This window comes from Microcebus murinus, chromosome 20, assembly GCF_040939455.1.
Source record: "Microcebus murinus isolate Inina chromosome 20, M.murinus_Inina_mat1.0, whole genome shotgun sequence".
NCBI lineage: Eukaryota > Metazoa > Chordata > Mammalia > Primates > Cheirogaleidae > Microcebus > Microcebus murinus.
In genome coordinates this window covers 30,841,719-30,868,585 of record NC_134123.1, presented here as the reverse complement: position 1 = coordinate 30,868,585, position 26,867 = coordinate 30,841,719, and the positions used below count along the sequence as shown (strand labels likewise).

The 26,867-nt window shown below is 44.7% G+C and overlaps 1 protein-coding gene across 1 annotated transcript in view; it reads right to left on the bottom strand.

Moving 5' to 3' along the window:
- The window catches only part of CDH13 (cadherin 13), a 958,432-nt gene extending 954,494 nt beyond the window's left edge, over positions 1 to 3,938 (bottom strand). Inside the window, exon 1 of the mRNA XM_012743295.2 lies at positions 3,691 to 3,938. Coding sequence (XP_012598749.2) covers positions 3,691 to 3,735 — 45 coding nt within the window. The 5' untranslated portion in view covers positions 3,736 to 3,938. The remainder of the gene's footprint in view (positions 1 to 3,690) is intronic.
- Between the last annotated feature and the right edge of the window lie 22,929 nt (positions 3,939 to 26,867).

The window sequence follows — 26,867 nt, the reverse complement described above, 5'->3', positions numbered from 1 at the left end:
GTGAATTCCACCCATAGTTTGTCCTTTTCCTTATCTTCCTCTAAATTGAAATTAACTGGACTCCCTAAGCAACTGCATTTTTGGAAAGAAAGAAAGAAAGAAGGATATTCTCAACAACAAGCTATACTTTAACCTACATGGTGAACTTCAGATTGAGATTCAATTTACACATCCACATGCTGGCACTTTTAGATAATGCAGTTATTGGGTACATTGGTTTGTTGGACAATTTCACTGTAATACATAGAGGATACTTATAGAAGGAAATAGATTTTAGTTAATGGAAAACCCAAGGGCTAAAGATAGAAAAGGGGAGAAGGGAGGGAGGCAGAGTAGGAGAGATCAGCTAAGATGACTATTGGGTCTTTTAATATAGACTGTGGAATTACATAAATTCCAGATCACATATTCAGCTTTGCAGTTTATTAAATCTCTTCTGGGACTCACTAAAAAAAATAAAATAAAAAACTGTTCAGACAGGTGAAGTCTACCACTTTGATTCCTTTCAACACTTATATCTCTGTTTCCCAAGTGCTTTTGAAATCTTAAAGGCTGCCATGTGCTGACCCATGGTGGGGTGGGGGGGTATATTCTACAACTCAGAGTCTTTTCTCCTCATCAGTAAGGGTCTGCAAATACTGCTCTTGGAACATAACATAAGAATTTGTGGGAGCACTGGAAGACAGTGATTCTCATTTAAAATCCTGAAAATCAAGATTCCAACTCTAAGAGAGAACTCTCCACTTTAAATCAAAATCTCGGAATTCCATGGAACATTTTTAGTTACTCCCAAGTGACTGCTCTCCAAGCCTGAACCACTCCCTAAAATCCTAATTCTTGGGGGATTACTGGTTCATTGTTGGAAGTTTTGGTTAGTCATAAGTGCTACCCAGATAGGTGGGGAATCATATTTACAGTGGAATTTCTAGCTCATGTTTCTCTTGATTTGTTTCACACTCATTATTTGTTGTAGCCAAATTCCAGAGGCCACTTCTGGGATAGACTTTCCCAAAACACCCGAGGGGAAAGGAGAGGTGCCTGTTCAACTTTGCCAGTTTCCAGCCATTGTTGCTTAGAATTCCTTGTCTGCTACCAAAATACCTCAAATGGCAACGGAGCCAATGAGCTTACAGAGATTGATGGCTTCCAAAGCCAGACCCAGAGCATTACAACTGCGGTGGAAAAAAACACAGGCTTGTCTGAGCACCACCAGGGCCTAGTGACTAATTTGCTTTATTACATTGTTTTTCCCTTTCTTCTGTTTTCTTTCTGCCTCAGGAAAGTTTTGTTTTTGCTTGTTGGCTCAAAGGCTCCAAGACTTTCGCCACTTTTTTTCTATGGCACACAGAGCTCTGCACTTGGACCTACTGCTGGTTAAACTCAGATTGCCTTGAAATGATTTTTCTGTGAGGTACTATTGCTACCAGGATATCAATTACTACCCTAATGTGGACATTTGCTCTGATTATGCATAACAATCGAATAGAGAAATAAGCCTCTCAGGGCAAGCAATTCAATTCACAGTAAAAACTCTGCTCCCCTCTTCTAAATAGAGTGAGCCTTTAGAACCAGACAGGCCCTGGGTGAGGAGACACCAGTTGCTTTGCAGAAGGTACCAAGAGCAAAGCCCTCTAGAGCATGAAGATCGCAGGGCACTGTAGCGTGGTCTCTTTGCTCTAAAGAAGGCATCACTTTGGGCAAGCCCCAAAATCTGAACTGAGGCTGAAACATGCTGAGAGAAGGAGGCCAATAAAATCCTGAATAAGGCCATGGGAAGTGCTTCCAGACACAGACAGCTCCCAGGGTGGCACATCCTGTCTAAATGCATTACCCAGGCATCCTGTTGAATGCAATCTTCCCTACCCAGCAGTCCTAAGAAGGTGGTAGATTATTTTACAGTGGAGAACCTGAAAGTTCAAAGAGGTTAAGCAACTTGCCAAGGGGGATATCACTAGTGTATGGCAGAAAGGATCTGTCTGAATCCTTTCTGTCTGAGGCATGCTCTGAACCACCTTGCTAAATGACAATATATGTACACACATACAGCGTTAGGGATAGAGTCCAGGAAATCTGGAAAACTGGTTCACAGCCAGGCATAGGATCCATGGCAGAACTAAAGGATGTAGGAACCCCAAGATAATCAACCAGCAAAGCCCTGTAGAAGAGGAGCTGTACTGCACAGTCTTTATTGGGGGTTGTGCATCCAAGGAAGAAAGAAGTCAGGGGTAGGAAAGTGGTCTCACACCTTAATCTGCCCCCAGGACTATCACCTACCCCCTTCTTTGAGTCATCCCATGGTCACTGCATCTCTGAGTTGCTGGCCCATTTCCAAAGTCTAACCCCAACATTGATCCAGCACAGGTCTCCCCTTAGAAGGCTGCACCGTATCTGTGGATCGCAGCCAGTCCCTGCCTGGGACCCTAACTGCCTTCCCCTCCCTCTCACCCACAAGTTCACACCTGTGTCTCTTTCCCTGGCACCCAGGAGTCCTAGCCAGGAACTCAACACCCATTCCTAGCACCCGAGGCACTCCCTGTCCCTTTCCTACTGCCTGCCTGGCCCTGCCCTGCTCTTATCCACCCACTTGTAGCCTACCAGCTCACTCCAAGTCCCAGAGGCTGCCAAGGAAGCCTTGGGGTCTGGGTCAGGGGGCTCTCAGAAATCACCCTGAGCAGGGCAAGGTGTGCCCCTCAGCCGCCAGCACCTCAGGCCTAGCCTCAGAGCACTGCTTTCCGGCATGCAAACTTCCAGAGATCTCTCAGATGCAGCTGTGGTCGCTGGAGGACCACGACTCCTTCGCCTCCCTCTCCTGGTCGGCGGGCCCTTCCCTTTCGCCGCCGCAGCGCTCCTAGGGTTAACAGGCAGCTGCAGCCCGGGTGGGCAAGGCTTGAACTTTTCTCTGCGCTCTGCTCCCGCCCAAGGAAGGCAGCAGAGGCAGCAGCCCCGGCTCGGCCGGCCGGAGCTCCAGCTGGCTGGACAATGGGGGCGCGGGGGGCTGGGGGTTGGGGCCTGCGCCCTGGCGGGGAACGAGCTCCAGCCCTTCTGGGCTCTGGGTTTGGGAGGGAAAGGACCCTGATGCGGGCGCGGCCGGCGCCAGCGCCTTTGAGCGACAGCAGCAGCCGGGCTGCGGCTCTTTGCTGGCCCGCAGCGCCTTCCACCGCACCGCTGGGCTGGGCATGGGGGCCCGGGCGCCCCGGGAAGTCAGCGATGCCAGCTCGGCCTCTCCAGCCCCGCAGCTCTCAATCCAGACCCGAGCAGAGCTTCCGCCGCTGAACGCCGGGCTGGGGTAACCACTACTCGTTGGAGTCGCCTCCAACTGAGTCTTTCTCCGATGCACCGAGCCTCCGGAGGCGAACCAAAGTTACCCCACTTGATGTAGGCGAGAATGTCGCCCCAGCTTGCAAAAAAAGGACTAGGGATCTCTCTCCTCCTCCCCCGAACGTACACACACACACACACACACACACACACACACACACACACACACACGCAAGCCGGAGTAGGAAGGTGGGAAGCCGGGGTCCGCTAGGATCTCCGCGCTGGCAATGACCTCTCTGCCCAGCCCCGGTCTGTCTTTGCCGCCGCGCCTGGAGCCCCCGATCCCCCGAAAGCCCCCTCGCCCAGCCTATGCCGGGCGACAGGAATGCAGAAACGGGGCGCAGAGCGCGCCCGGCAGCCCCTCTTCCCTACCTGGGACAGGAGAACGCACACAACGAGCGGAGTTCTCGGCTGCATTTTGCCCGACTAGAAGCGCCCGGCGGCGTTTTCATTCATGCACGCGGCTGCACTGAGCATATTTTCCGTGGGAGCCAGGCTTTGAGGAGAGGCTCTGCCTCGCCAGCCAGCCAACTTCCCAAATAGATCAGCAGCAGCATCACGAAAGCATTGGGTAGAGGCTGATGACCAGGACCAATGGCTTTACAAGACGGATTCCTTCATAAAGCTCCCTCGTTTTGCATGGCAGATACGAGGTGAGCACCTCCCGAAGAGCGAGCCCTGAGGAGGTGGCAGCCCATTTGCTTCTTTGGACTGTTGGGGCCCAGCCTCACAAATCACGCTGGGCAATGCCAGCCGATTCCACTTTTCCAGAGAATAGAATTGCACCGGGGACTGGCGGCCACTTCCAGCCTAGTGCAAAAAGATTCTCTTTATTAAAATGTTAATAAGATCCACTTTATTTCCAATAAATCAAATAAAATGACCCCAGCAGTTCCAGCCCTTTCTACGCCTGAAGACTTGGCAGGGGTTTTTTTTCCTTTTTTCCTTTTTTTTATTCCCCAAATGTGGCCCAAGTCATGATGGTGTTTGGTGTTTCCCTGCCATCTCACAAATCACAAAGAAGACAGATCAATTCTAGCTTGTAGAAAAAAAAAATCCATCAAGGGGCAATAGATTTTATTAACTGCTCAAGTGAAAGTCCGACTGGCCATCTACTCCACAAATGTGCATCTGGCACCAAAGCTGACACCTTGATTTGAGTATACCTTTTTTTTCATGTAGATGTGACCTTTCATAGGCTCTGATCTACTCCTAGGGACTCAGAACATTGGGAGCCATTGCTCAAGGGATTTATTTTATAAGTGGGGTGCTTTGGGAATGAGGGTGACTGGGACACGTAGGTCTGCCTTCCATAGTAGGAATCTAAGAATATGCAGTAAAGACCTTACTTTATCATTTTCATGCAGCCTTCTTCTAAAAAGGATTTAAGGGATTTTACAATAAAGAACATTTGTGCGATAGAATTTATGTAACCAAAATAGAAAATCTGGGCCAGAAGGAAAAGTTCAGAAAACTGAAATGCTAAGCCCAAATCCTAATATATTTGCTCTGATCTGGATGAGCTTCCTGATGGCCAAAGCAATAAGAGAAACATAAGTTCAATAAGTTACATAGTTCTTGTTATAGAAACATGTATACAATGTTTTCCAACATAATTTCTCCCCTGATGCTAAATACTGGAAAAAATGTATTATGTGACATTTAATACAGTAGGACACTGAGCAATGGACCATGCAGAGATCCAGTAGATTGGGATATATTCCCAGTATCTGGCACAGGGCCCGGAACATGGAGACATTTATTAGTGTATATTAAAGAATGGCTAGTGGTTAACAGATGGATAGACTTATTCAAGATGTAGCAGAAGATGGGGAGAGGCAAAGGGTCTAGAGCCACACTGCCTAGTCATAACCCCCAGATCTGACACTTACTAGTAAGTTTCTCAAACTCTGTGCCTCCATTTGTCCACTAGTAAAATGAAAATACAAATTGCACTGAACTCATAAGGTTGTGGTGAGGATTAAGTGACAAAATAACCACTCAATAAATTTAAACTGATACGTATTCAAAGATTTCTTCATTGTCTGCTATTTGGTCCCAAGGTCATCTCGTGTTGTCCCAAGGTCATTAATAAAGATGCAATGCCATCTGATATTTGGCTGCTTTAGCCAGCACTGGCCCAACAGATGGCAATGTTGGTAAAACAACCCACAGAAGAAACTGCAAAAGGTGAATCTTGCTTCTTCATCCAGTCTTTTCCTTGCCTAAGTAGGGCCATATGCCCTACCTCTGAGCCCCTGAGAAATACAGTCTTTGACAGATAATGTCTCAGATGATGACAATTTGGAACTCATGTGCATGGAGACCTGTACTCATGTTGTCCACTGGTAAGGATAAAGCAGGGTACTTTGGAGTCAAACAGGCTTTAAATCAAAGCATCCTGAAATGTCTTAATTTTTCTTCATCCCTGCATTGGAAGTATAACAGATAAACAGAGGTTGTAATTCCCAGGCCATGGGTGACCTCATGAGTCTGATGGCACCAAGGAAGACAGATGTAGACAAGCCTGGCTGACATCCTGCTGACTCTGTCTCCCATGCCGGGTCCTGCTCAGGCCTTCACTAAGGTCCTAGGCTTTTATCCTGGGCTGTTCTACTGGCAGGCAGAGTATCTCAGCCAACCTTATCTGATCCCAGGTGGGTATGCATTAAGGGCCTGGCCCCATCACTTTCTTGCCTCAGTCTCCACAGGCAGGCTGTTTGGGGCTGGAGAAGTTGGCTTTAGAGGTCTTCTTAGGCCTTGACGCTCACCTCTGTAAACCCGCAGAAGTCTCTAGCACTCTGAACTTAGTAAGGTAGAATGAGATTTGACAGCAAAATGAGACTTGGATTGGGATCTCCAGATTCTACTTATATTGAGCAGGTCGCTTTTACTCCCTTAGCCTCAGTTTCTGATCAATACAATGGGAAGAATAACATGATAATGCTCCAAAGGCTGTTGTGAAAATTGGCATTCCTTTCCCCTGTAACCCCTACTCTCCTCTGCTCTCAGAGAATGTGCATTTCACCAAAGGACATGAGATCAGTTTTGTTCAACAAAGACAGGAGAAAAATTATTTCATTCCAACAATAACAGGCCTCTGAAGAAGAAATCCATTTTTGTTTGTTTGTTTTGCTTTGCTTTTCCTTCAATTCCTTAATGGAGAGCTTCTGGCTGATGGATTGATTGATGGTGGCAAATATAAATACTGAAGCTGAAAGACACCGTCTACCTGTCCATGCTCCACCTCCCCCTACACCAGCCCCTGACCAGGCTCCAGCTGCTATAGCAGCTGTGGGCTCCCAAGAAGCTGTGCCTGCCTTTAGACACATTTGAAGTGCACACCCTATTTCCACACTCATCAGCCTGGCTTTGCAGCTGCCAGAATGATCCTATAGCCACCTCCTATGGGTGTTAGGGGCTACAATTGTTTCCTCTGGTTGGCTGAGGTTGATGAAGACATTCCAGAGCATGTGGAGGTGGCTGTGTGAGGGTGTGTGTGTGCCTGGCTGTATGTGTACAAGTACATGGGGAGAGGGCAACTGGTGTATACTACAGCAGAGATAAATTATTCAAATTTTGCTACACTTTGAATGTGCTGCTTTGTGATACGGTACTTGTATTGAGCAGTGACAAACCAGACGTGACCCTTAGGAGACAGAACAGCTACCAGGTATGCCTGGAGCCCTGGATAATGGGGATATACTCAGATGGCATGGAGGGACGCCCAAACCATACAGCATTCCAACATACCTTAATGCTAATGGGACACCCCTCACAGTGCAAAAGCCTGCTAAAAATTATCCACGATTATGACAATATACCATCCTATAAAAAGTCTCCCTGACCACCAAAATGATGATGACCAAAGGTAGCATCACTGATCATTTGTTTTAAAGACAGGGTCTCACTCTGTCAGACTATAGTGTAATGACACAAATACAGCTCACTGCAACCTCCAACTCAGGCTCCCATCCTCCTAACTGCACTTCCCAAGTAGCTGGGACTGACTACAGCTATGTGCCACCACACCCAGCTAATTTTTAATTATTTTTTTATTTTTTGTAGAGACAGGGTCTCACTATGTTCCCCAAGCTGGCCTCAAACTCCCAGGCTCCAGCAAGCCTCCCGCCCTAGCCTCCCAAAGTGATGGGATTATAGGCCTGAGCCACCACACTCTCCCCTTGATCACTCTTAAGCCACAAACCTGACTTCATGTTTTTTCACAGTCTTCTATGTTACATGAGCTTATACTATATGTTGTTGCTTGCATTATTGTTTTAATTCTTCACTCCAACCTGTACCTATACCCTTTGACCCTTGGCCTTGGGTTTGTCCATGTGACTTGTGTGACCAATGAAATAAAACAGAAGTGATATGGTGTCAGTTATAAGCCCAGGTCCCAAGAGATCATGTTTCAGTTCGCTTGAGTTAGGACCTCTAGCAATGCCATTAAAAGAGCACTCATGTGCTAGCTCACTGGTCTGGGAGGAGAGATGAGCCCCATTATGAACCCACAGATGCTTGAGTAAGCCCCAGCAGAGCCCCACCCAGATCAGCCAATCTATAGGTATGTGAGCTTAAAGTAAATAATTGCTCTGAATCCAGAGGTGGTTCATTTTACAGCAATAGCTAACCAGTAACTACATTGGTCGGCTTGCTGTCTGTATCTTCCCCTGGAATATAGTCTCCATTTCTGTCATTTTGCTTCTGTGTGCTCAGCTTCTAGAACAGGATCTGGAGCACGACAGGTGCTTAAAAGACTTGTGTTGATAGGGTGAATTAAATTACTTCTGTGTTAAAAAATCTGTGATGCTGAGATGCCCATCACATTTAGCTTACTAAAATGCAAGATCTTCTCACAATAGTCTAGACCAGCCCTAGACATAGTAAAGAACATTCCACAGAGGATAGTGTGAGCAAGTGTGTACTTGGAAGTCTTTTGTGGAGGACACTTAGGGTGTGACATCCTTCTGAATTTTCTCAGTGTATGAAGTGTCCACACATCTAAAAATAAAACAGAAAGACTCCTTTGTATTTTTAGGTTCTTCCCCTAATATAGTGGCCTCTGTGAATATGTTTAACACAACCACGACTTCCACACTAGCAGTGGAGATGACACCATGAGTGACTTCTATGTGATCTCAGTTAAATTGGCCTAACTGTCTTTAGGACTTCACTCCCTCAACAGTAAAATTGAGCATTCAAACACCAATTTTATCCTGTGAACAAGAAGCAGTTAAAACCCCCCTCTAGGTGTCTCCCTTATCCAAAATTAGTGGCTGGGGTTATTTCTACACAGAGAATCATCTCAGCATAGATTCAATAGAGCAGTGGTTTTCAGAGTGTAGCCCCAGACCAGCAACATCACCAAGGAACTTGTTAGAAATAAGAATTCTCAGGTAGGTCAGGCCCCTAGATCTACTGATTTGGAAATTCTAGGGTGGGGTCCAGCATTCTGTGTTTTACAAGCCCTTGAAATGCATACTTTGAAAACTGCTACTGTAGAGAATTTTCCACTACTCACTTATGAATATTCATTTATTCATTCAAAAATATTCATAAAATGCCTATTGCATATTAGCCACTGAGCTAAGCAGCAGGGAAAGAAATGATAAGGCATGGCTCGTGTGCTTAAGGAAATATGATTCAGAGAGAGAAAGTCACAATTCTAATAGAATGTGCTATAGGAGGTGCTGAGATAGAGTCAAGGTAGCCAGATCTAGGGGGAATGAGAGGAAGCAAGGGTCCACTGTAGTTGGTTTCCTTTGTGTGTCAAAACCCTCATGGATCTCCACTTGGCAGAAGTTGTTCTTTTTTACCTATTAACAAGAAACTAATAGCCAAAGAAAGCTCATAATTCAATACATCCTTTTAACTGAATTTGAAGTTTATTCTTTATAATCTCATATAGGTAAAGTTGCAAAATGGCAGTGCCTATGTGAGTGTAGTTGGTAGGGGGCAATGGTGATGCTTAGTGAGCATTTAGATAAGATATCTTACAATGGTTCCCTGGCTGGATGCCCCAACCTCCCGCCTGTCTGAGGTCCCTAAGTAGGAAACCACTGAGCCAGAACAGTGGGAAAATGGGGAATAGGTAGCATTTGGAGGAGGGACTGGTGACCAGAGGGATGGCAGAAGAGAAGGCTAGGCAGTTTAGGGGTCCAGATTAGGACAAGTTTAAATGTCAACCTTGGTAGATTGAACTTTATTCTACTGGCAAAGGGGAATCATTCAATCTGCTTAAACAGAAGAGGTTCAATATCTCATTTACATTTTAGGAAGATCACTCTGGCCACACTGGAAGATGGATTGAATTGAGGGCCAGAACTGAGGAAGAGAAACTTCTTGGAAGACTATCATATAGACCAGGCGTCCTCAAACTATGGCCCATGGGCCACATGCCGCCCGCCTAGGACATTTATCCCGCATGCTGAGTGTTTTTGCTGCAGCTGCCTGTCCTGCTTAGCAGCCGACTTGTCCCGGGCCCACAGTGCACACTCTCCAACAGTCTAAGGGACAGTGAACTGGCCCCCTGTTTAAAAAGTTTGAGGACCCCTGATATAGACTATATAAAAGATAACAAGAGCAAAAAATCTTTTTCTCAGATTTCTAACCACTGAGTGGTATAGGAATATGCCGTGGCAATCTCCTCAGCTGTCCCGCACAGTTTCTGGTTTATAACATAGGCTTATGCAATAGTAGATGAATGAAAATGTACTTATTAATATGGTGAATTAGCTTGTTGCTGTAATTCGTTACGCCTCTCTGGCTCTAAATCTTGCCTTATCTTAGGAGGGGTGAAATTCCTCACTTTTGGCTCTGGGCTTGTCTGAATGGCTTGGGTTGGTGAATACAGTGAGGTGGAGGTGACATTCCAGATCTACAGTGTAAAGTAGAGTGGTCCAGCCTAGATCAGATCAGCCAAACCTGAGCAAACCCATGGATTCATTGGAATAAATGCTTACTGTCTTATAACACAGAAATTGTTATGGTCATTTGTTACCCAGAAATAGCTAATTGATGCATAAATGAACTACCTTCTTGGGACTATGTATATCTCCGAGAATGGAATAAAAGCCGAATACTTAAATCCAGCACAGATTATTTACATGGGCATGGCCAATACTTAATGTCACAAATCCAAGTCCTTTTTGATTCCTCAACTCACCAAATGGTCCTGTCCTTCCACCCTCCTAATCCCCTTGCAAACCCATGGTTTCCTTTTTGGACATTTACTGCAAAGCTACTGAACCTCTCTCTGGTTATTTTTCTTATGCCAACGTGATTGTAAGGCCATCACTTAAGAATTACTTGGGAAAATTTATTTACAATGCAATGCAGATCGGTGAATGCTTGTAGTGGATAAATTTATTTACAATATAATCCAAATCTGTCAATGCCTCTAGTAGATAAAATTGTGCTGCTCCTATAAAAAGCAACCCACCCGGTTAATGGTTTCCATGGTCTCTTATGAATAGACCAAGGTCAGGGCCACCATAATGAGTTGGGGAAGGTCAATTTGTGAAAGCAAGTTAAGCACAGAAAACTACATTTTAATGATCCTGAATATGTGACAGCTGTCTGAATTTAACTGAATGAGAGCCAGAAAAGGCAAATCCAAGACTCTTTCATTTCTTAATCTGTGCCTCTGTGGGTTTAAAATGACTGGTAAGCACTTTCCATTAGGTCGGGGATAGTGTCTACCCCCTCTCTCCATTTGATATTTGTTGCCTGCACATTGCCCAGCACTGAGCAAACTTTCAATAGATATGAATGAGACATATCTCATTAATAAACAAGTGTAGGTAGATCAGAGAGGAGAGGTCTTCCTCAGCCCTGCAAGTCTGCTGTTTATAATACTTATATTTACTACAGCAAAGCAAACTATACACCTCTAGTGCCTCAGCATCCATCTCCTAGAGCACTGGCTCTCAAATTGCAGTCCCCTTATGTTTACGTATCCCATCCAGTCCCACAGTCCACGTGGAAAGGCTGTCTACACTGCTCCTGTTTCTACCATACAAAACTCAAAAGTGAGTATATCTTGACTTGTTAAATTCTGTCTTAGCACATGACAGAAAGGGAAAGCTTGCCACAGCCCACAAGTTCTTGCAAAGTTCTCTCCTGCCTTCTTCTCCAAACTCATTCTGTGTCCACTTCCCTCTTGCCTACTGCACTAAGCTCATCTCTCGACCACCCAATCTGTCACCTCTTCCTTACCTCTGAGCCTTTGCACATTCTAGTCTCTCCATATTAATATTCTTTCCCCCACTTCTAGGTCATTCATGTCCTCCCAGAATCTGTTCATACATCAGATCCTCAGAGGAAGAGCTGTCTCTCACAAGTTTATCCTCCATTAGTGCATGTCCTGTTTGTTTCCTTCATGCCAATTTTTATCATTTTTCACTATTTTATTTTTTGTTAGCTCCTTTTTATGTTTGTTCTCTTTACTAGAATATGAGTTCCATGAGGGCAATTAAATATCTATTTATTGATCATTGTACTCCACTACCTAGAATCATGCCTGCTTTATGACAAGCACTTAATAATCTATGTTTTAGGCCGGGCGCGGTGGCTCACGCCTGTAATCCTAGCTCTCTGGGAGGCCGAGGCGGGCGGATTGCTCAAGGTCAGGAGTTCGAAACCAGCCTGAGCAAGAGCAAGACCCCGTCTCTACTATAAATAGAAAGAAATTAATTGGCCAACTAATATATACAAAAAATTAGCCGGGCATGGTGGCGAATGCCTGTAGTCCCAGCTACTTGGGAGGCTGAGGCAGGAGGATTGCTTGAGCCAGGAGTTTGAGGTTGCTGTGAGCTAGGCTGACGCCACGGCACTCACTCTAGCCTGGGCAACAAAGCGAGACTCTGTCCCAAAAATAAATAAATAAATAAATAATCTATGTTTTAAGAAATAAATAAACAAATGGTCTTCTGGTCAATAGGAGTAGAAGGGCCAGTGGCTCTCCAAATGCATTAATTTTGTCAGGCATTCCGAGTGGCCCAATGGCTAATGACTGCCAGGGAACAGCTGTGCAAAATGTGCCAAGAGTAAGCATGAACACTTGAAAGGTTCATACTGTGAGAAACATAAGACCAAGGGTCCAGGGGCACCATGGGCAAGCCAAGTAGACCATACCCTATTCTCTTTGCCAAGACCAAGCTCCTATGGGCTGGGACACGCCCTAGGTGAATTGAGGACCCAGTTTTCCCAAAGTGAATCAGGAGAGACTGAGGTGAGCCAGGGCACACCTCAGCAAGACGTGGTAGAGTATTTTCAACACCATTTTCTCTTATTTGACAAGTCAGGAATTCATCTAAAGCCTTTCCAAAGTGCCAGGTTCTTGTTCATGTAATGAATCTATTGATTCACCTTTTTATCCCCAGGAGACTGGGATGATCATAGAATGTCAAGAGAGAAGACAAAGAATTCTGGTTGCTTGTCATGGAGCCTAAGGGTGAAGAGATAGGTCTCAGCATATTCCCAGAAGATATTCATGGCCCAGTTATTATTCTTTGGGGAGTAAACTGTCATGTAGTCCAGGACTTACCTATTATACTTTATTGCTCTCAGCTAATATGTCTCACATGCCCATAAATTGTCACTTTCTTAACAAAGAAGGTAGATTAGGACAACTATTTTCAATTCATTTCTTCATTCATTCAGCAATTGTTTTAATAACAAGAAGAAAAATATAGTAATTAAAAAGAAAGAAGTACGTGTTTGGAATCAAGCTAACTAATTGGTTCATAGGTTGCCAATCTCCCCCAACTCCCCAGTCTGACTTTTATATTGCTGCCATGCCAATTTTTAGTTCAACCAATAAGTACCAAGTATCAATTATGATCTGGATACTATTTTACTCAGCAGTTAATAACAGAAACTTGGTTTCTGGCCTTCAGTGTATCAGCGGCTCCTAATTGCCTTTAAGTTAAAGTCTTAGTCCCTAACTTGGAGGCATTCAATCCCATGCATAAAGATTCTGCACAGCTCTTCTTCTTTATCCCCCCCAGCAAAGCTCATGTACCAACCACACAGAACATTCCACCATTCACCCCACCTCATGTGAGGCTATTTCATTTTCCTTAGGACCTTTGCACATGCTTCTTCCTTGGAATTCTCCCTGCAATCTTTCTCCTTTGCAGACATAGGTCCACTTGGTAGGCCACATCATTAAGGACCACCTCGAATGCCACCTCCTCTAGGAAGTTGCCCTTGATCCAATCAGGCAGGGTTGAATGAACTGGAAGATGCTATTATTCATTTACTAGAGTCCCTCACTGCACCATGAGCTGCCTGAGGTGAGGAACCAAGTCGGATTCCCGCCTACATTCTCAATAAGCCCAGTGCCAAGCACACATAGGACGTCAAGATCATATCTATGCATTAATAAATGCATGCATGAAAAATAATCATGAGAACTGTGCCATTTACCTAGTGTGAGGCACTTTTCCAAGTGCTTTACAGTCATGTTTTTCTCATTAAATCTTAACCAGCTCCATGTGAAATATGAATATCTCTTTTCACTGATGACCAATGGTAGGCAAAGCTGCCCTGGGGTGAAGGAAGCTAGGGCATGGAGAAGAAAGCATTGAGCTGAGAGTCAGAGCATCTGGATGCCAGGCCTGTCTCTGAGGCCTATTTGTGCTGTAATGGAGAACATATTACTGTTCTTGAAGCTTTGGTTTTCTTTCCTGCTAATAAGCACAGCATTTGGAGTCAAACAGCTTAGTTTTAAATTCCACGCTGTCACTTACTAGAGCCAACTTAGGTGAGTCACTTAACCCATCACTGTTGAGCATGTGCCATCTGCCAAGTGCTGCAGCACATGGTGGGAATAAGTACAGAAATAATAACTAACATTAATTGAGAGTTAAGTATTTTATCTTAAAATTTACTATTTTTAGTATTTATTTAAAATATTGTCATATTTATTTATTATAATTATAATTAATTAATAGCTAACATTCATTGATAATGTGCCAGCCACTGTTCTAAGCACTTTTTCCATGTCAGATTGTTTAATACTTATGACAATCTTAAGAGGCCTGGTCCATTACTAGCTCTACTTTAAAATGAGTAAACTGAGCGGCTAGTGGAGAAGGGGCTTGAGCCCAGACCCCCCAGCTCTAGAACATAAACTCTTGACCAGCTTGCTGTACTGCCTCTCTTTATATGTTAGCAAAAAAGACAAACAGACCATGCCCCTAGCTTTGTAGAACTGATAACTCCTCTCTGAGTCTCAGCTTCCTCTTAAATAAAAAGGGCTGGTAATAGTTTCTTTATTATAGACTGTTATACACATTGGATGACTTGATTCATGTAAAACATATATTAACCTGCATTCAGAGTGGGTTGCACTAGCTATTCCACAGATCCCTTTGCATCCTCATGTTCTATGGAATCAGCCAGAACTGAAGAACCTGTGTCACCTAGATACTTAAGAAGTTCATACTTTAGGAGAAGAGAGTGGTCACCAAGGATTTGGAATCAGCCCGAGTGGCAGAACTGGGCACCTGCACAGTTTATCAGACTGTCCTACTGGACCTGAAGTTTCTAAATATTTCAATTATAACCAATTCTGTTGAATCTAAGGTTGGGTATATATGAATAGTGGTAACCTGACATAGGATAATAAACTTCTAGCTGATTCTAGGGAGCCACTACCTGGGATTTATGGGCCCAGGGCATGGCTACATGGTTTTCTTGCCCTCAAGATGGACAGAATGAAAGATCCAGGTTTATAGTCTTGGTTAGATCCCTAATCTCTCAATCACATCAATCATAGATTCCTCATCATGGTCAAGAAACCTTGGTTAACACTCAGGTGTCACGAAGGAGGGAGTGCACCATTGAGCAATGATCTCACTAACAGGTAACATAACTGGGCATTTACTGTGTGCTAGGCAGGGACCAGGCATCTTACAGACATCATGCTCCTCCATCCTCAGAAAGTGGGTGTTATTATAACATCAATATCATCATAAAACACTGTTGCCATGCCCACAATGTCTGAAAGGGCAGCCCATAATCACTCAGACCTGATCAACAACACAATTAAAGTACATAGAGTAACAATTAATTAATTATTTCATTTATTATTTCATAATTATTTCATTCCAATGGTCCCCAACCGTTTTGGCACCAGGGACCATTTTCATGGAAGACATTTTTTCCATGCACTGGGGCAGGGAGGAGGATGGTTTCGGGATGATCCAAGTGCATTACATTTATTGTGCACTTTATTTCTATTATTATTACATTGTAATATATAATGAAATACTTATACAACTCACCATAAGTTGGGGACCCCTGAATTTTATTCATTCATTCAATTAATTTGAAAAACAATATTGATCGTGTCCAAGCACTGTTCCAGAAAATAGAGCAGGGAACACATTAGTGAACAAAACAGACAAATATCCCAGACTTCAAGGAACTTACATTCTAGTTGGGTGAGGAGGTATCAGTAAACAACATGAGAAAGGTGTAAAAGAAGATAAAGCAGTGGCAAGTGTTCTGGTGAAACACAGGCAGGAAAGAGGGGAGGGTACACAAGGAGAGAGTTAGAATTCCATAATTGCTGATACTAATTCTGTGACTACTCTGTGGTGAGTGCCATTTAAGCATGTTGCATATATCAGCTCACTGAATCCTTCTGGCCATCCAACAGGGTAAGTCCTATTATTAGGCTCACTTGGTAGATGAGACAACGCGGCACAGAGAGGTTTGATGTCTTGCCTGAGGTCACACAGCTAACAAGGGGCATAGCCAGCACTTGACCCCAGGCAGTCTGTTTCCTGAGGTTACACCATAAGCCAACAAACTTCATAGGAGCCTTGGCACAGGATGGCTTGGTTGGGGTTTATTTGGGCTATATGGCCTCCACTGGGATGGTGTTTCTCTTCTTCCTCCCAGCCTTCTAGCTGCATCCAGTTACTCAAGGTCTACACACCTTGCCCTCCTGGACCCCACATTTGCAGATCTACTACACCATTGGATCTTTGCCTCCAGAGTGGGACACCTATAAACCAACCAATGTCCTCTTGCCACAGCTGAGCCCTGTGACAGGTGGGTGCTGAGCTAAAATTCTCCTTTTCACCCAGACTGAGATTAAGGGTGAATGAAAGGAGCTAGAGAGACACAGAACCCTGTTTTATCACCATCCCCACCATTCAAATGACATCACTAAGTGTAAGAATAACTGAAGAAGCTGAGTTGAGATTTGAATTCATGACTGTTTGATCCCAAAGTTCTTAACCATTAACCTTTACTGTTCATTTAAAAGAGCAGCTCTGAGCCAGGCAGAAAATAGGCACTCAGTTAAAATATTGGCTTAAAGAATGAAGGGACAAATAAAATCGTGAATAAAAGGCCTACAGAAATGGGAAAAGATGTATACAGCCACAAGAACCAAATAAAATAATAAAGCAGCATATGCTTGGAGGCTCAAGGACCAGCACAATCTGGTTGATGCCCAGCTCTGAAAACAGGACTGAAGAGTCTTCAAAAGTTTACCATATTGTTGCCTTGTTTTTCAACTGTGGTTTTATAAGAATTTCCTGCAGGCTTTTTTTGTTATTTTACAGACAAGGACAAGTGGGTTTAGGGGACATAATTTGGGGAGGCACCTGTTCAAGCTGAGGCGGGAAGAATGTGCCCTTAGGAGAAGCAGAAACACACAGGCCAGGCGGTGGGAGAGGAGATTGCGCGGCTAATTCCTCACTATGACTTTACCAGCTTCTAATCGCCTAATAGCAGGGCACGTAATTGGCAGAAAAGATTGCCCTGCCCTTTACACATGTGTCTGCAATTACTTCTCAAACTGGGGTGATAAGTGGCATGATTGGTTTCCTCGAGCAGGCTTCAGCGCCTTGGAGACAGGGGGCCTTTCTTCTGAAGCTGCGGTTGGCGCTGTGGATCACGAGCAGAGCAGCCCCCGGCAAATGCCCGTCTTCCATCCCCGAGGAATAAATCCCCACTCCTTGCTGTGGTCTGACCTCATTGCCTACCTCTCTCCCTTGCACATGCTGCTACACGCTGTCCTCTGCACTGAATCCTCGTCACCCCAGCTTGGTCCTGTTGCCACCAGCTCTCTGCCTGCATCTCCACGTGCTTACTTTTAGTTCTCAGCTCACATGCCACCTCCTCAGAGAAGCCCTCCAGGAACACTCTTCTTTAAAATTACTCTCTCCCATTCCCTAACCGCCATTCACATCTCTCATTCCTCTATTAAGCTCTCTTTATGTCACAGACCACATGTGATGCTGTGTCTCGCCTATGTCTGTTTATTGGTTTATTGGAACTTTATGGAGGAGGGACTTTTCCTTGCTCATCATTTTATCCTCAGTGACCAAAAGAGGCCTGCAACAGCATGGAAACTCAACACATGTTAGTAGGTGAGTGGTTGCAGATCCAGTCGTACTTGGACAGAGGGTAGGTCCACCCTGCAAGCACTCTACGTGCTGCACCATGGTACGTGTGCTAAGTACAAGGAAAAGCATTGCAGTAAAAGTTGACAACATGGACTCTAGAGACCCATGGGCCTGGGTTTATATCCTGGTTGTGTCTTCTAGAAGGTCTGTGTCCCTGGACCACTCTTTTACCAACCTAAGCCTCAGTTTCATCAGCAGCAAATTAGGAATAAATATAGTAGCTCTCACTCGGTTGTCACAAGCATTAAATGAGGCAATGCTTGCACAGCACATTATCCCATACATGTGATATAAACGATAATTGCTGCTTAATAAATACTAACCGATACTGGTGTTTCTGTTTGTGTGATGAGTAGGAAAAAAGAAGGAACACATGCATTAGACGAGGGCCTGCTACATGGCTGATATCCTGCTGAGTATTTTTACCTGCAGGAACTTATTCCTCACAGCAATCATTTTTTAAAATGTTTATTTTAAATTATATATATTTAAGGTATACAACTTGCTGAGGTGGTATATGTATACACTGTGAAATAATGATGACAATGATGACAATTACCATCTCCATCGGCTCACATAGTCACCATTTGTGTGTGTGTGTGTGTGTGTGTGTGTGGTGAGAACACTTAGCACCCTTTCAAGTGCACAACACAGTATTGTTAACTCTAGTCACCATGCTGAACATTAGATCTCCAGGACTTATTTATCTGGCATAACTGACTCTGTGTACCTTGACCAACATCTCCCCCATGCCCTCGGAAACCACCTTTCTACTCTCTGCTTCTAGGAGTTTGACTATTTCAGATTCCACATATAAGTGAGATCATATAGTATTTGTTTATTTGTGTTTGGCTTATTCGCTTAGCAATTCTGGGTATTTATCAAAGGAATTGAATTCAGTGGCTAAAAGAGGAATCTGCAATATTATGGTCTCTGCAGCATTATTCACAATAGCCAAGATATAAAAAAAAAATCTAAGTGCTTCATCAACAGATGAAAGGGTAATGAAAATGTAGCATATACATGCAATGGAATATTATTCAACCTTAAAAGAGAAGTAAGTCCTGCCATTTGTGACAACAGGGATGGACCTCACAGCAATCTTCTGAAACAGGCATGGCTAGTTTCTAAATGCCTGGTTTCTAGATGAGGAAACAGAGGCATCCAGGAGACAAAGGGCTTGTCTAGTGTCATCCAGTCTCTAAGTTGCAGATCCTGACCTCATAGCCAGGTTCTATGATTTCTCATCACACCAGGTTGCTTCTCTTGAAAATGAAAATAGATCACAGAAAACAAACAGGACATCAACATAAGCAGCCTCAGGCATGAACAATTTAGTTTGAGACTCAGTTTAAATTTTCCTAAGTTCTTCTCCATATAGCTCCCATGGAGAAGGATAACCATTACTCTTGGGCAGGGGTGCCAGATGAAATAAAGGATGCCCAGTTAAATTTAAATTTCAGATAAACAAATTTTTTTTAGTATTAAGTATGTCACAATTATTGCATAGTTTTCAGTCAGAAAACAAAAAAGAAATGCTATTGAGAGGCCCAGCTTACATGACTTAATGTCTTGAAAATAACAGTAATTCTAAGTGTCATCAGCTTTGATGGGCACCCTTCATCCAGGCTTCCCATACATCTGGATGACTCAGGCATGTGTATGGGGAGAGAAAGAAAGCTGCCTTCTCCCATGGAAAGTGGAAATCCTACACGGGACTGCTATGCAGTGCGGAGCTCTCGTGTTGTGAGCCAGAATCCTTCATTGCCTAACAACTGCAGCCTCATCCTGGCCCAGTAGACAGATTTTTTTCCTATATATCCCAGGAGTAGACAAGCACTATCCCAACCCTGTTATCATCCAAATTTCTGAGAATAAGTCCTGAGAATCCCAGACTGGAGCAGGGAATTGCTTATCCCAGTCACAGAGGCTTAATAGTCCCTCTAAAAATATCCAAGCAGCCGTGTTTACAGCAAGTGTCAAGTCATCCTCGCTCGGCCCTGAGTCCTGGCCCAGGCCACCCCAGCTCTGCCCATCCTCTGATCCTTATGGTCTGGCTTTTGTTTCTTTCCTCATGCTGACAATAATCCTCAGTCAACTGAACCTCGTCTCCCATTTCTCCAAACTTAAAATTCTCAGCTAACAAGAGTCAGAGTGTTTTACTCTGCTGAACCTACACTATGACCTCCTTATAGATCTTCAAATGCTTTACTCCCTTGGACAAATGCTTTAACCCACTTAGAGATCCTGCACATTTTACTGAACAAATACTGTGACTTCTTTCAAAGACATGTTTTCTGAGTGCTTTTCCAAAAATCTTTTTGAAGTTTACTAGTTTATAGCAAGAATCACCTTCCTCTTCCCTGCCAAGCATCACAAGGCTTCATCTCCCCCTCTGAATGTCACAAGACCCCTCTCCCCTCATGACCGCAAGGCCATGTTCACTGGGGCCTTCGGTTGCATTCATGGATATTTTTTAAAGCTTCTAACTTGATGTGTTGGTGGTGCAGTAGCCCCAGGCCCCTGCGCCGCAAGCACTCCCCTCCTTCCTTCCAGCAATGAAGTTCTCACGAACTACAATGTTTTATTTTTTAAAAAGTCCTTTTTCTGTGAAAACTTTTACTCCATAGATTAAAAGCAAACATTGACTTCTCTAGTTTTAATCTTCAACTTTCCCTGGCATTGAATTTATACCCACTCTATTAGTTATGTGTTGCTGCCCCAAAACTTCGTGGCTTAAAACAACAATAAACATTTATTGTCATTCAGAGTTTATATGGGTCAGAAATTGAGGAGCAGTGTAGCTAGGCAGTTCTGACTTGGGGGTTTCTAGTGGAGGCCAAGAGCTTGACCAGGATGACAGTCACTGAAGGCTTGTCTGGGGCTGGAGGATCTTTCAAAGAGGCTCCCTCACATGGCCGGCAAGTGGGTGCTGGAGGTTAGCAGGAGGCCCCAGCTCTCCTTCACCTGGGCCTCTCCATGGTGATTGGCTTCCCCTAGAGTGGGAGATCCAAGAGGCCAGGGTGAAGCTGCCACGCCTTTTGTGACTTAGCCTCAGAGGTCAACAAACTGGAACCATGGCCATATTTGATCTGCCGTCTGAGTCATCTGGGGAAGTGATTACACAAAGACATGAGTATCAGGAGGCCAGGCTCCTCTCACACTCACCATCTGGCCTTTCCCTCCCTCTCTGCTTCTGGCCACCACGTCACCAATCCCATTTTAAGTCCCTGGGAACCCATATAAGGATTATCCACCTGGCCTGGCTGGAACTTCATCTTGCCTGTTTAAGCTGCCAACATTTTAAATTATTAAAAGCATCATTATTCATTACAGCAAAGTTGTTCCTTTAACTTTAAAACATATAAAATGAAGAATTAGTGAGAGACAAATTGGCACCAGCTTTTGAGAGAAAAGATGGGGCTGCATTGGTTGACTATAAACTCAGATAGACTGAAGTAGAACATGACTGACGAAAAAAAAAATGGCCCATGCAATTCTAGGCTATATCAATTGACATAGAATATGTTTGTCAAAGAAGGTGACAATCTTGCTGATGACTGAAATAGGGAAGAATGGAAACTTGAGCTTAAATCTTTCATCATATCAAGAAGGACTTTGACAATCTGGAGTTGGTTCAGAGATGAGGAAATAGGGATGAAATCCAATTTAAAACATCCTAAAGATGCCAAGTGCTATACAGTCATCATCTCCAATGCATGGTCTCACCCTTTTCTTACCGACTTATTCTCCCTTCTCACCTTATCCAGCCTTTACCCCACCTGATAGTCCCCTAATCATAGCCTCTCACCTGGCCTACAGAATCTTTATAGTTCCCCTCTCTTTTCCTTCTCAATACCCCATAGTAGACCAACAGACTCATGGGTAATGGCAATAGCAATACTACACTCAGGCACAGCACCTTTCAATTTACCAAGGGCTGGCAAATCTATTATCTCATCACCACTGGTGCAAGTCAGCTTAGCCTTGTCCTCTGGAGCCTCCCAGGATGAAACAGCAACCAGCAGTAGGCACTTTAAGGTAGTCAGAGGGAACCGAGTATCTCTTTCTCAGTTTAGGAAGGATATTGTAACACATGGAGTCACAGAAACTTTATGAGGCAGGAAGAACAAGTTTCACTCTACACAGAAGGAAACTAAGGCCCAGAAAGCTTTGGTCACATGACCACTGATTCACAGTCAAAGGCAGAACCAGTAATCCGGTACTGGACTCAAGTTTGCTGCTCTTTCTTCTCAGAAGAACTTTCCTTTGGATTGAGGCAGAGGACACTGGAGGTTGGCAGAGAAAGTGCTTTCTCCTGTCACAATGCGGGGGGAGCTCAGGTGGTGGCACCCCTCCTCTCCTGCTCCAGAGAGCTGAACACAATAATGGTTTGCACTTATCAGTCCCCATTCATCTCCCCATCCCCTGTGACATTCATTATCGAAAACACAGGCACCAGGGAAGGGCAGGAGCTAGAATCAGAAGAATGCACAGGCGCCCTTTGCAGCCGTTAGCAGCTTTCTTTTCCATTTATAATAAACTCTGTTAAAAGCCTGTGCTGGGAGTGTGAAAAAGTAGAGCATGAGGAACAAAGGCAAACATCTATTTTATTTGTGTAACAAAGGCTCATGGGAGAGGCTGGCTTTGGCATAACAACACAGCTCTGGTCCAAGATGTTACAAGAGCAAGAGAATTCAAAAGAGCTTATGGAAAAGACACGGGATTAGTTGGAGCCTTGTAGGTTTAGGGAGCAGACACCACTGAGTGAGGAGCCCAGGAGAGTAGAAAAGGGTTCCAGGTCTGGACAGAAGCCTAGCCTCCTTGCACCCCAAGGTTCCTGTAGAGAGGTGAAAGGGGTAAGAGCAGGTTGCCAGAGTAAGCCCTAAATTCTTGGTTCCCCAGTAAACTTTTAAGTGGCTTTGTCCTTCCCCACCCCTACAATGCCCAGTGGCATTCTGGGTATTCTCACATCTTAACGCACAATTACAGAGGGCTGGTGAGCCAGGGCCAGCAGGGAGGAAGGCCCCTCTACCAAGCAGGTAAGCCAGAAGCGTCCTCAGTGCCCAGGGCATCCCCTAGAAGAGGCTTCTGATGACAGGGGTATCCACTTCTGGTCAGCCCACTCCCTCTCCTCAAGTCTGCAAAGAAGACCCCAGGTCACCAGAGCCATGGGAATGGCCCATCCCTCAGGTGGGATGAATAAGTTGGTCCTTCTCAAAAGTTTAATGCACCACCTGAGAAACAGGGTAAACTGCAGGTTCTATTGCAGTAGGTCCATAGTCAGAGTGGGGCCTGAGATTCTGCATTTCTAACAAGCTCCCAGGTAATGCTGATGGTGCTGGTCCATGGACCACAGACTTTGAGTAGCAAGGCAAAAATTTTTGTTTTCTCTGTTATAAAATGGATTTGATTAATAATGGCTAATGTTTAATAATGGTTAATCTGTGGTTCCCAACCCCCAGGCTGTGGCCCAGTACCGGTCTGTGGATTGTTAGGTAATGGGCCACACATCACCACCCGAGCTTTGCACCACCTCCCCATACCCACAACACCCCATCCTCCACCCTCCATCCATGGAAAAACTGTCTTCCATGAAACCAGTCCCTGGGGCCAAAAAGGTTGGGGACTGCTGGGTTAATGGTTAATATGGTTATAATACCATCCTCACTTTCTCATCACCAGGAGTAACTAGAACACTGGTTCTAAAACTGAGGGTAACCTGTAAAGCACCCTACATAGGTATTAATAATTAATATTGTTGGTGTCCTCGATGCATTGCCCAAATACACCTGAAATCCAGAGAAATATGCTCTGGAGAAGCAGTGTATATGGGTGGTAAGAGGATCAGGACACACAGATAATGTTTCTGTCTGTAATTTGGGGTGGCAGGGAGGAAATTCAATTCTACAATACTGTGTCCAAATCTATTTTTCTTTTTGCCTTTTACTATAACTGTGATAGGACAGAAATTATTCATCTGTAAGGATTCACCAGCTTTCTTCTTCCCCAACTCAGAGCTTTCAGGTACCAAAGATGACAGAACAAGGCTGCTGTGGGTGAGAAAGGGAATCCCGGGCTAGGAGAGTGTGAGGCTGCCGGCTGTGGGAGGGATCCAGACACCAGGAGAAAAGACCAAGTGTGATCAAGTAGACCTGGATTATGCACATAGGTAGGGTCCACCACCGTGGACCCCCCAGGGCCGATGCTTCCCCTTGGTACACACCATTTCAGAGCATGCTAGCAGCTTGTTACTGCAAAAAACTGCAACAGACATTCTGCCTGATGGCATTCCCTGGCATGGAGAGCTCAGTGCTGGGTGCACAGAGCAGCCTGCAGGTGCCAGGGAGTTGATGCCCCCAAGAGTAGCCATCTGACATTGACTAAAAGATGTGGTGAATACCTCCTTGGTTAAGTATATTCCTAGGTACTTTATTTTCTTTGTTGCTATTGTGAAGGGTATTGAGTCTTTGATTTGGTTCTCAGTTTGATTGTTGTTGGCATATATGAATGCCTCTGATTTCTGTGTATTGATTTTGTATCCTAAGACTTTACTAAATTCATTTATCAATTCCAGGAGTCTCTTGGTTGAGTCCTTGGGGTTTTCTAAATACAATATCATATCATCAGCTAACAGTGAAAGTTTGATCTCTTCTGCCCCAATTTGGATACCTTTAATTCCGCTTTCATGTCTGATTGCTATAGCCAGGACTTCCAGCACTATGTTGAATAAAAGTAGAGATAGTGGGCAGCCTTGCTTGGTTCCAGTTCTAAGCGGGAATGCTTTCAATTTTTCCCCATTCAGTATGATGGTGGCTGTGAGTCTGTCATATATGGCTTGTATAATTTTTAGGTATGTCCCTTCTATGCCTATTTTATTAAGTGTTCTTATCATTAGAGGGTGTTGAATTTTGACAAAAGCTTTTGCTGCATCTATTGATAGAATCATATGGTCTTTGTTTTTGCTTCTGTTTATGTATACTCCAGTGCCCTGGTCCCTCAGGTGAGACAGGTAAGAGATATGGCACTTAGAATCTCCAAGAGGCCCTCAGTTGCCCATGGGGGTAAGTAACTCATTAACACAACTTGAGTAACTTCCTTACTTTCCATGTTATATTAGTTTTTGATGGGCTGCTGTCACAAATTATCCTAAATTTGGTGCCTTGAAACAACAGAAATGTATGCTGTCACCATTCTGGGGGCGGGAGGTCTGAGATCAAGGTGTCAGCAGGGCTGCACCCCCTCTGGAGGCATATGGCAGCTCATGGCTTCTGGTAGCTGCTGGAATTTTGTGGCTTGTGTCTCCACCACTACAATTTCTGCCATCATGTGGCCTTCACTTCTGTCTCTGATCTCTCTCTGCCTCCTTCTCGTGAGGACATATATGATTGCATTTAGGGCCTATCTAGATAACCCAGATCATCTCTCCAGCCTAAGAGCCTTAACTTTATCATATCTGCAGTGACTGTGCCATAACATTCACAGGTTACAAGGATTAGGACATGGATATCTTTTTAGCCTACCACACGTGGCTTACTTCTCCAACCACCTACTGGAGTATCCTGGTACCATTTGCCAAACAAATCCTTTGCATCAAATCCTAGTTCCAGGGTCTGCTTCTGAGGGGGCCAAATCAAGACAACCCCCTCTATTGCTTGAGAACATGAGGAAAGACTGGAATTTCTATCTGTACTAGACTCTTAAAAGTACAAACCTGATTAGACCACATGGGCCAGGGCTTTGTAAGTGTTCCACAGGGCAGAGGCCAGGCCCTCTAGCTCCACTGCACATCCTGGTCCCTCCCACCTTCTCAGCATCTATGCAGTACTGATGGACTACCCAGTGTCTTGGTGTTCATCCTCTCCATCTTTGTTGCCTCCTTCTCAGCTACAGCAAGACACTCTCAACCCTTTTCCATCTTAGAGAGAAGCTGCCCCCTGCAGATGGGAAGCAAATGCACAGGAGTGACAACTGAGGCTGCTGGGACCAGCTGGCCACCCACTCACTGGGGAAAATGCATCATCCTCACTCCTTCACCCTTCTTAGATCTCACCTGCTGAGAGAAATAAGAGCAGAAACTCAAAGGATTATTCTTGCCCCAAAGTATGACCCCAAGAGGATATCGATAGGCTTCTCCATAATTTTCTTCCAGGGCCCCTAATATTTCCTTGAAAAACACTGGGGGCCAAACAAGACTTGCTTAGGAGGAAATGACCTGGATGGACATCATAAAAGCTGATACTCTGTAAAGCACTTCCTTTGCCTGCCACATTGGCCCTCTGCCTATGAAGTAGCATTATTTCTAAAAACCCCATTATACATAAGGAAATTTAGTCATATAGTGAATAGGAAATGAATTTATAGTCTTGCAACTAGGAAGTGACAGAGCAAACATTTCAAACAAGAGTGGTAGACTTCTAACCACCACTCTGCACACTGCCCAGGGTCATCTCTAAGCTCTGACCATGGCTACTCAGGACTTCCCAGGACTCTAGGCTGAGTTGAGGCTCTACATCTATTGCCAACCCCTACCAGCTCACCTCAAGTCACCTCCTGGGGCCTCACTGGTTCTCTGAGCTGCCTTTGACTGTTTCCTAGAAACTGACACCAAGGTTGAATGACAGAGACCCTCAGCCTCAGGCAGAAGGAGAAAGAGGAGGCCTGATTCCAGCAAGGGAGTGTCTATGCCCTTCTTGGCAGGAGTCTGCCGGCCAGCACCTTATTATGCTGTGAGAGTACACGCAGGCCCCTCCAGCCCATTTATCATTCCTCTGCAAAGTCCCTTGCTTTGACGCAGTAGCCTTGATGGCAGTTTTCCTGCCTCTCCTGGCTTCAGCGATCTGGAAAGCAGAGCGATGGGTAATCAGTTTCTCCATCGTTAGGGTGAAAGGGAGAGATTCTCTCTCATGGACATAGCCTCTTAGTGCGGGTGAGCAAGAGGGCACGCTGAAAAGGCTGGCCCATAAAGGCTTGTCTCCAGAGGTAGTGTAAAGATGAATGGCATGGCTGCCTGGAGCCCAGGGAGTATCCTTCTGCTCAGACCTTGAGAGAGTCAGGGAGGGGCCTGGGACAGGCCATGAATGGAAAGCTCAGTTCCTCTAGAGGGGTGAG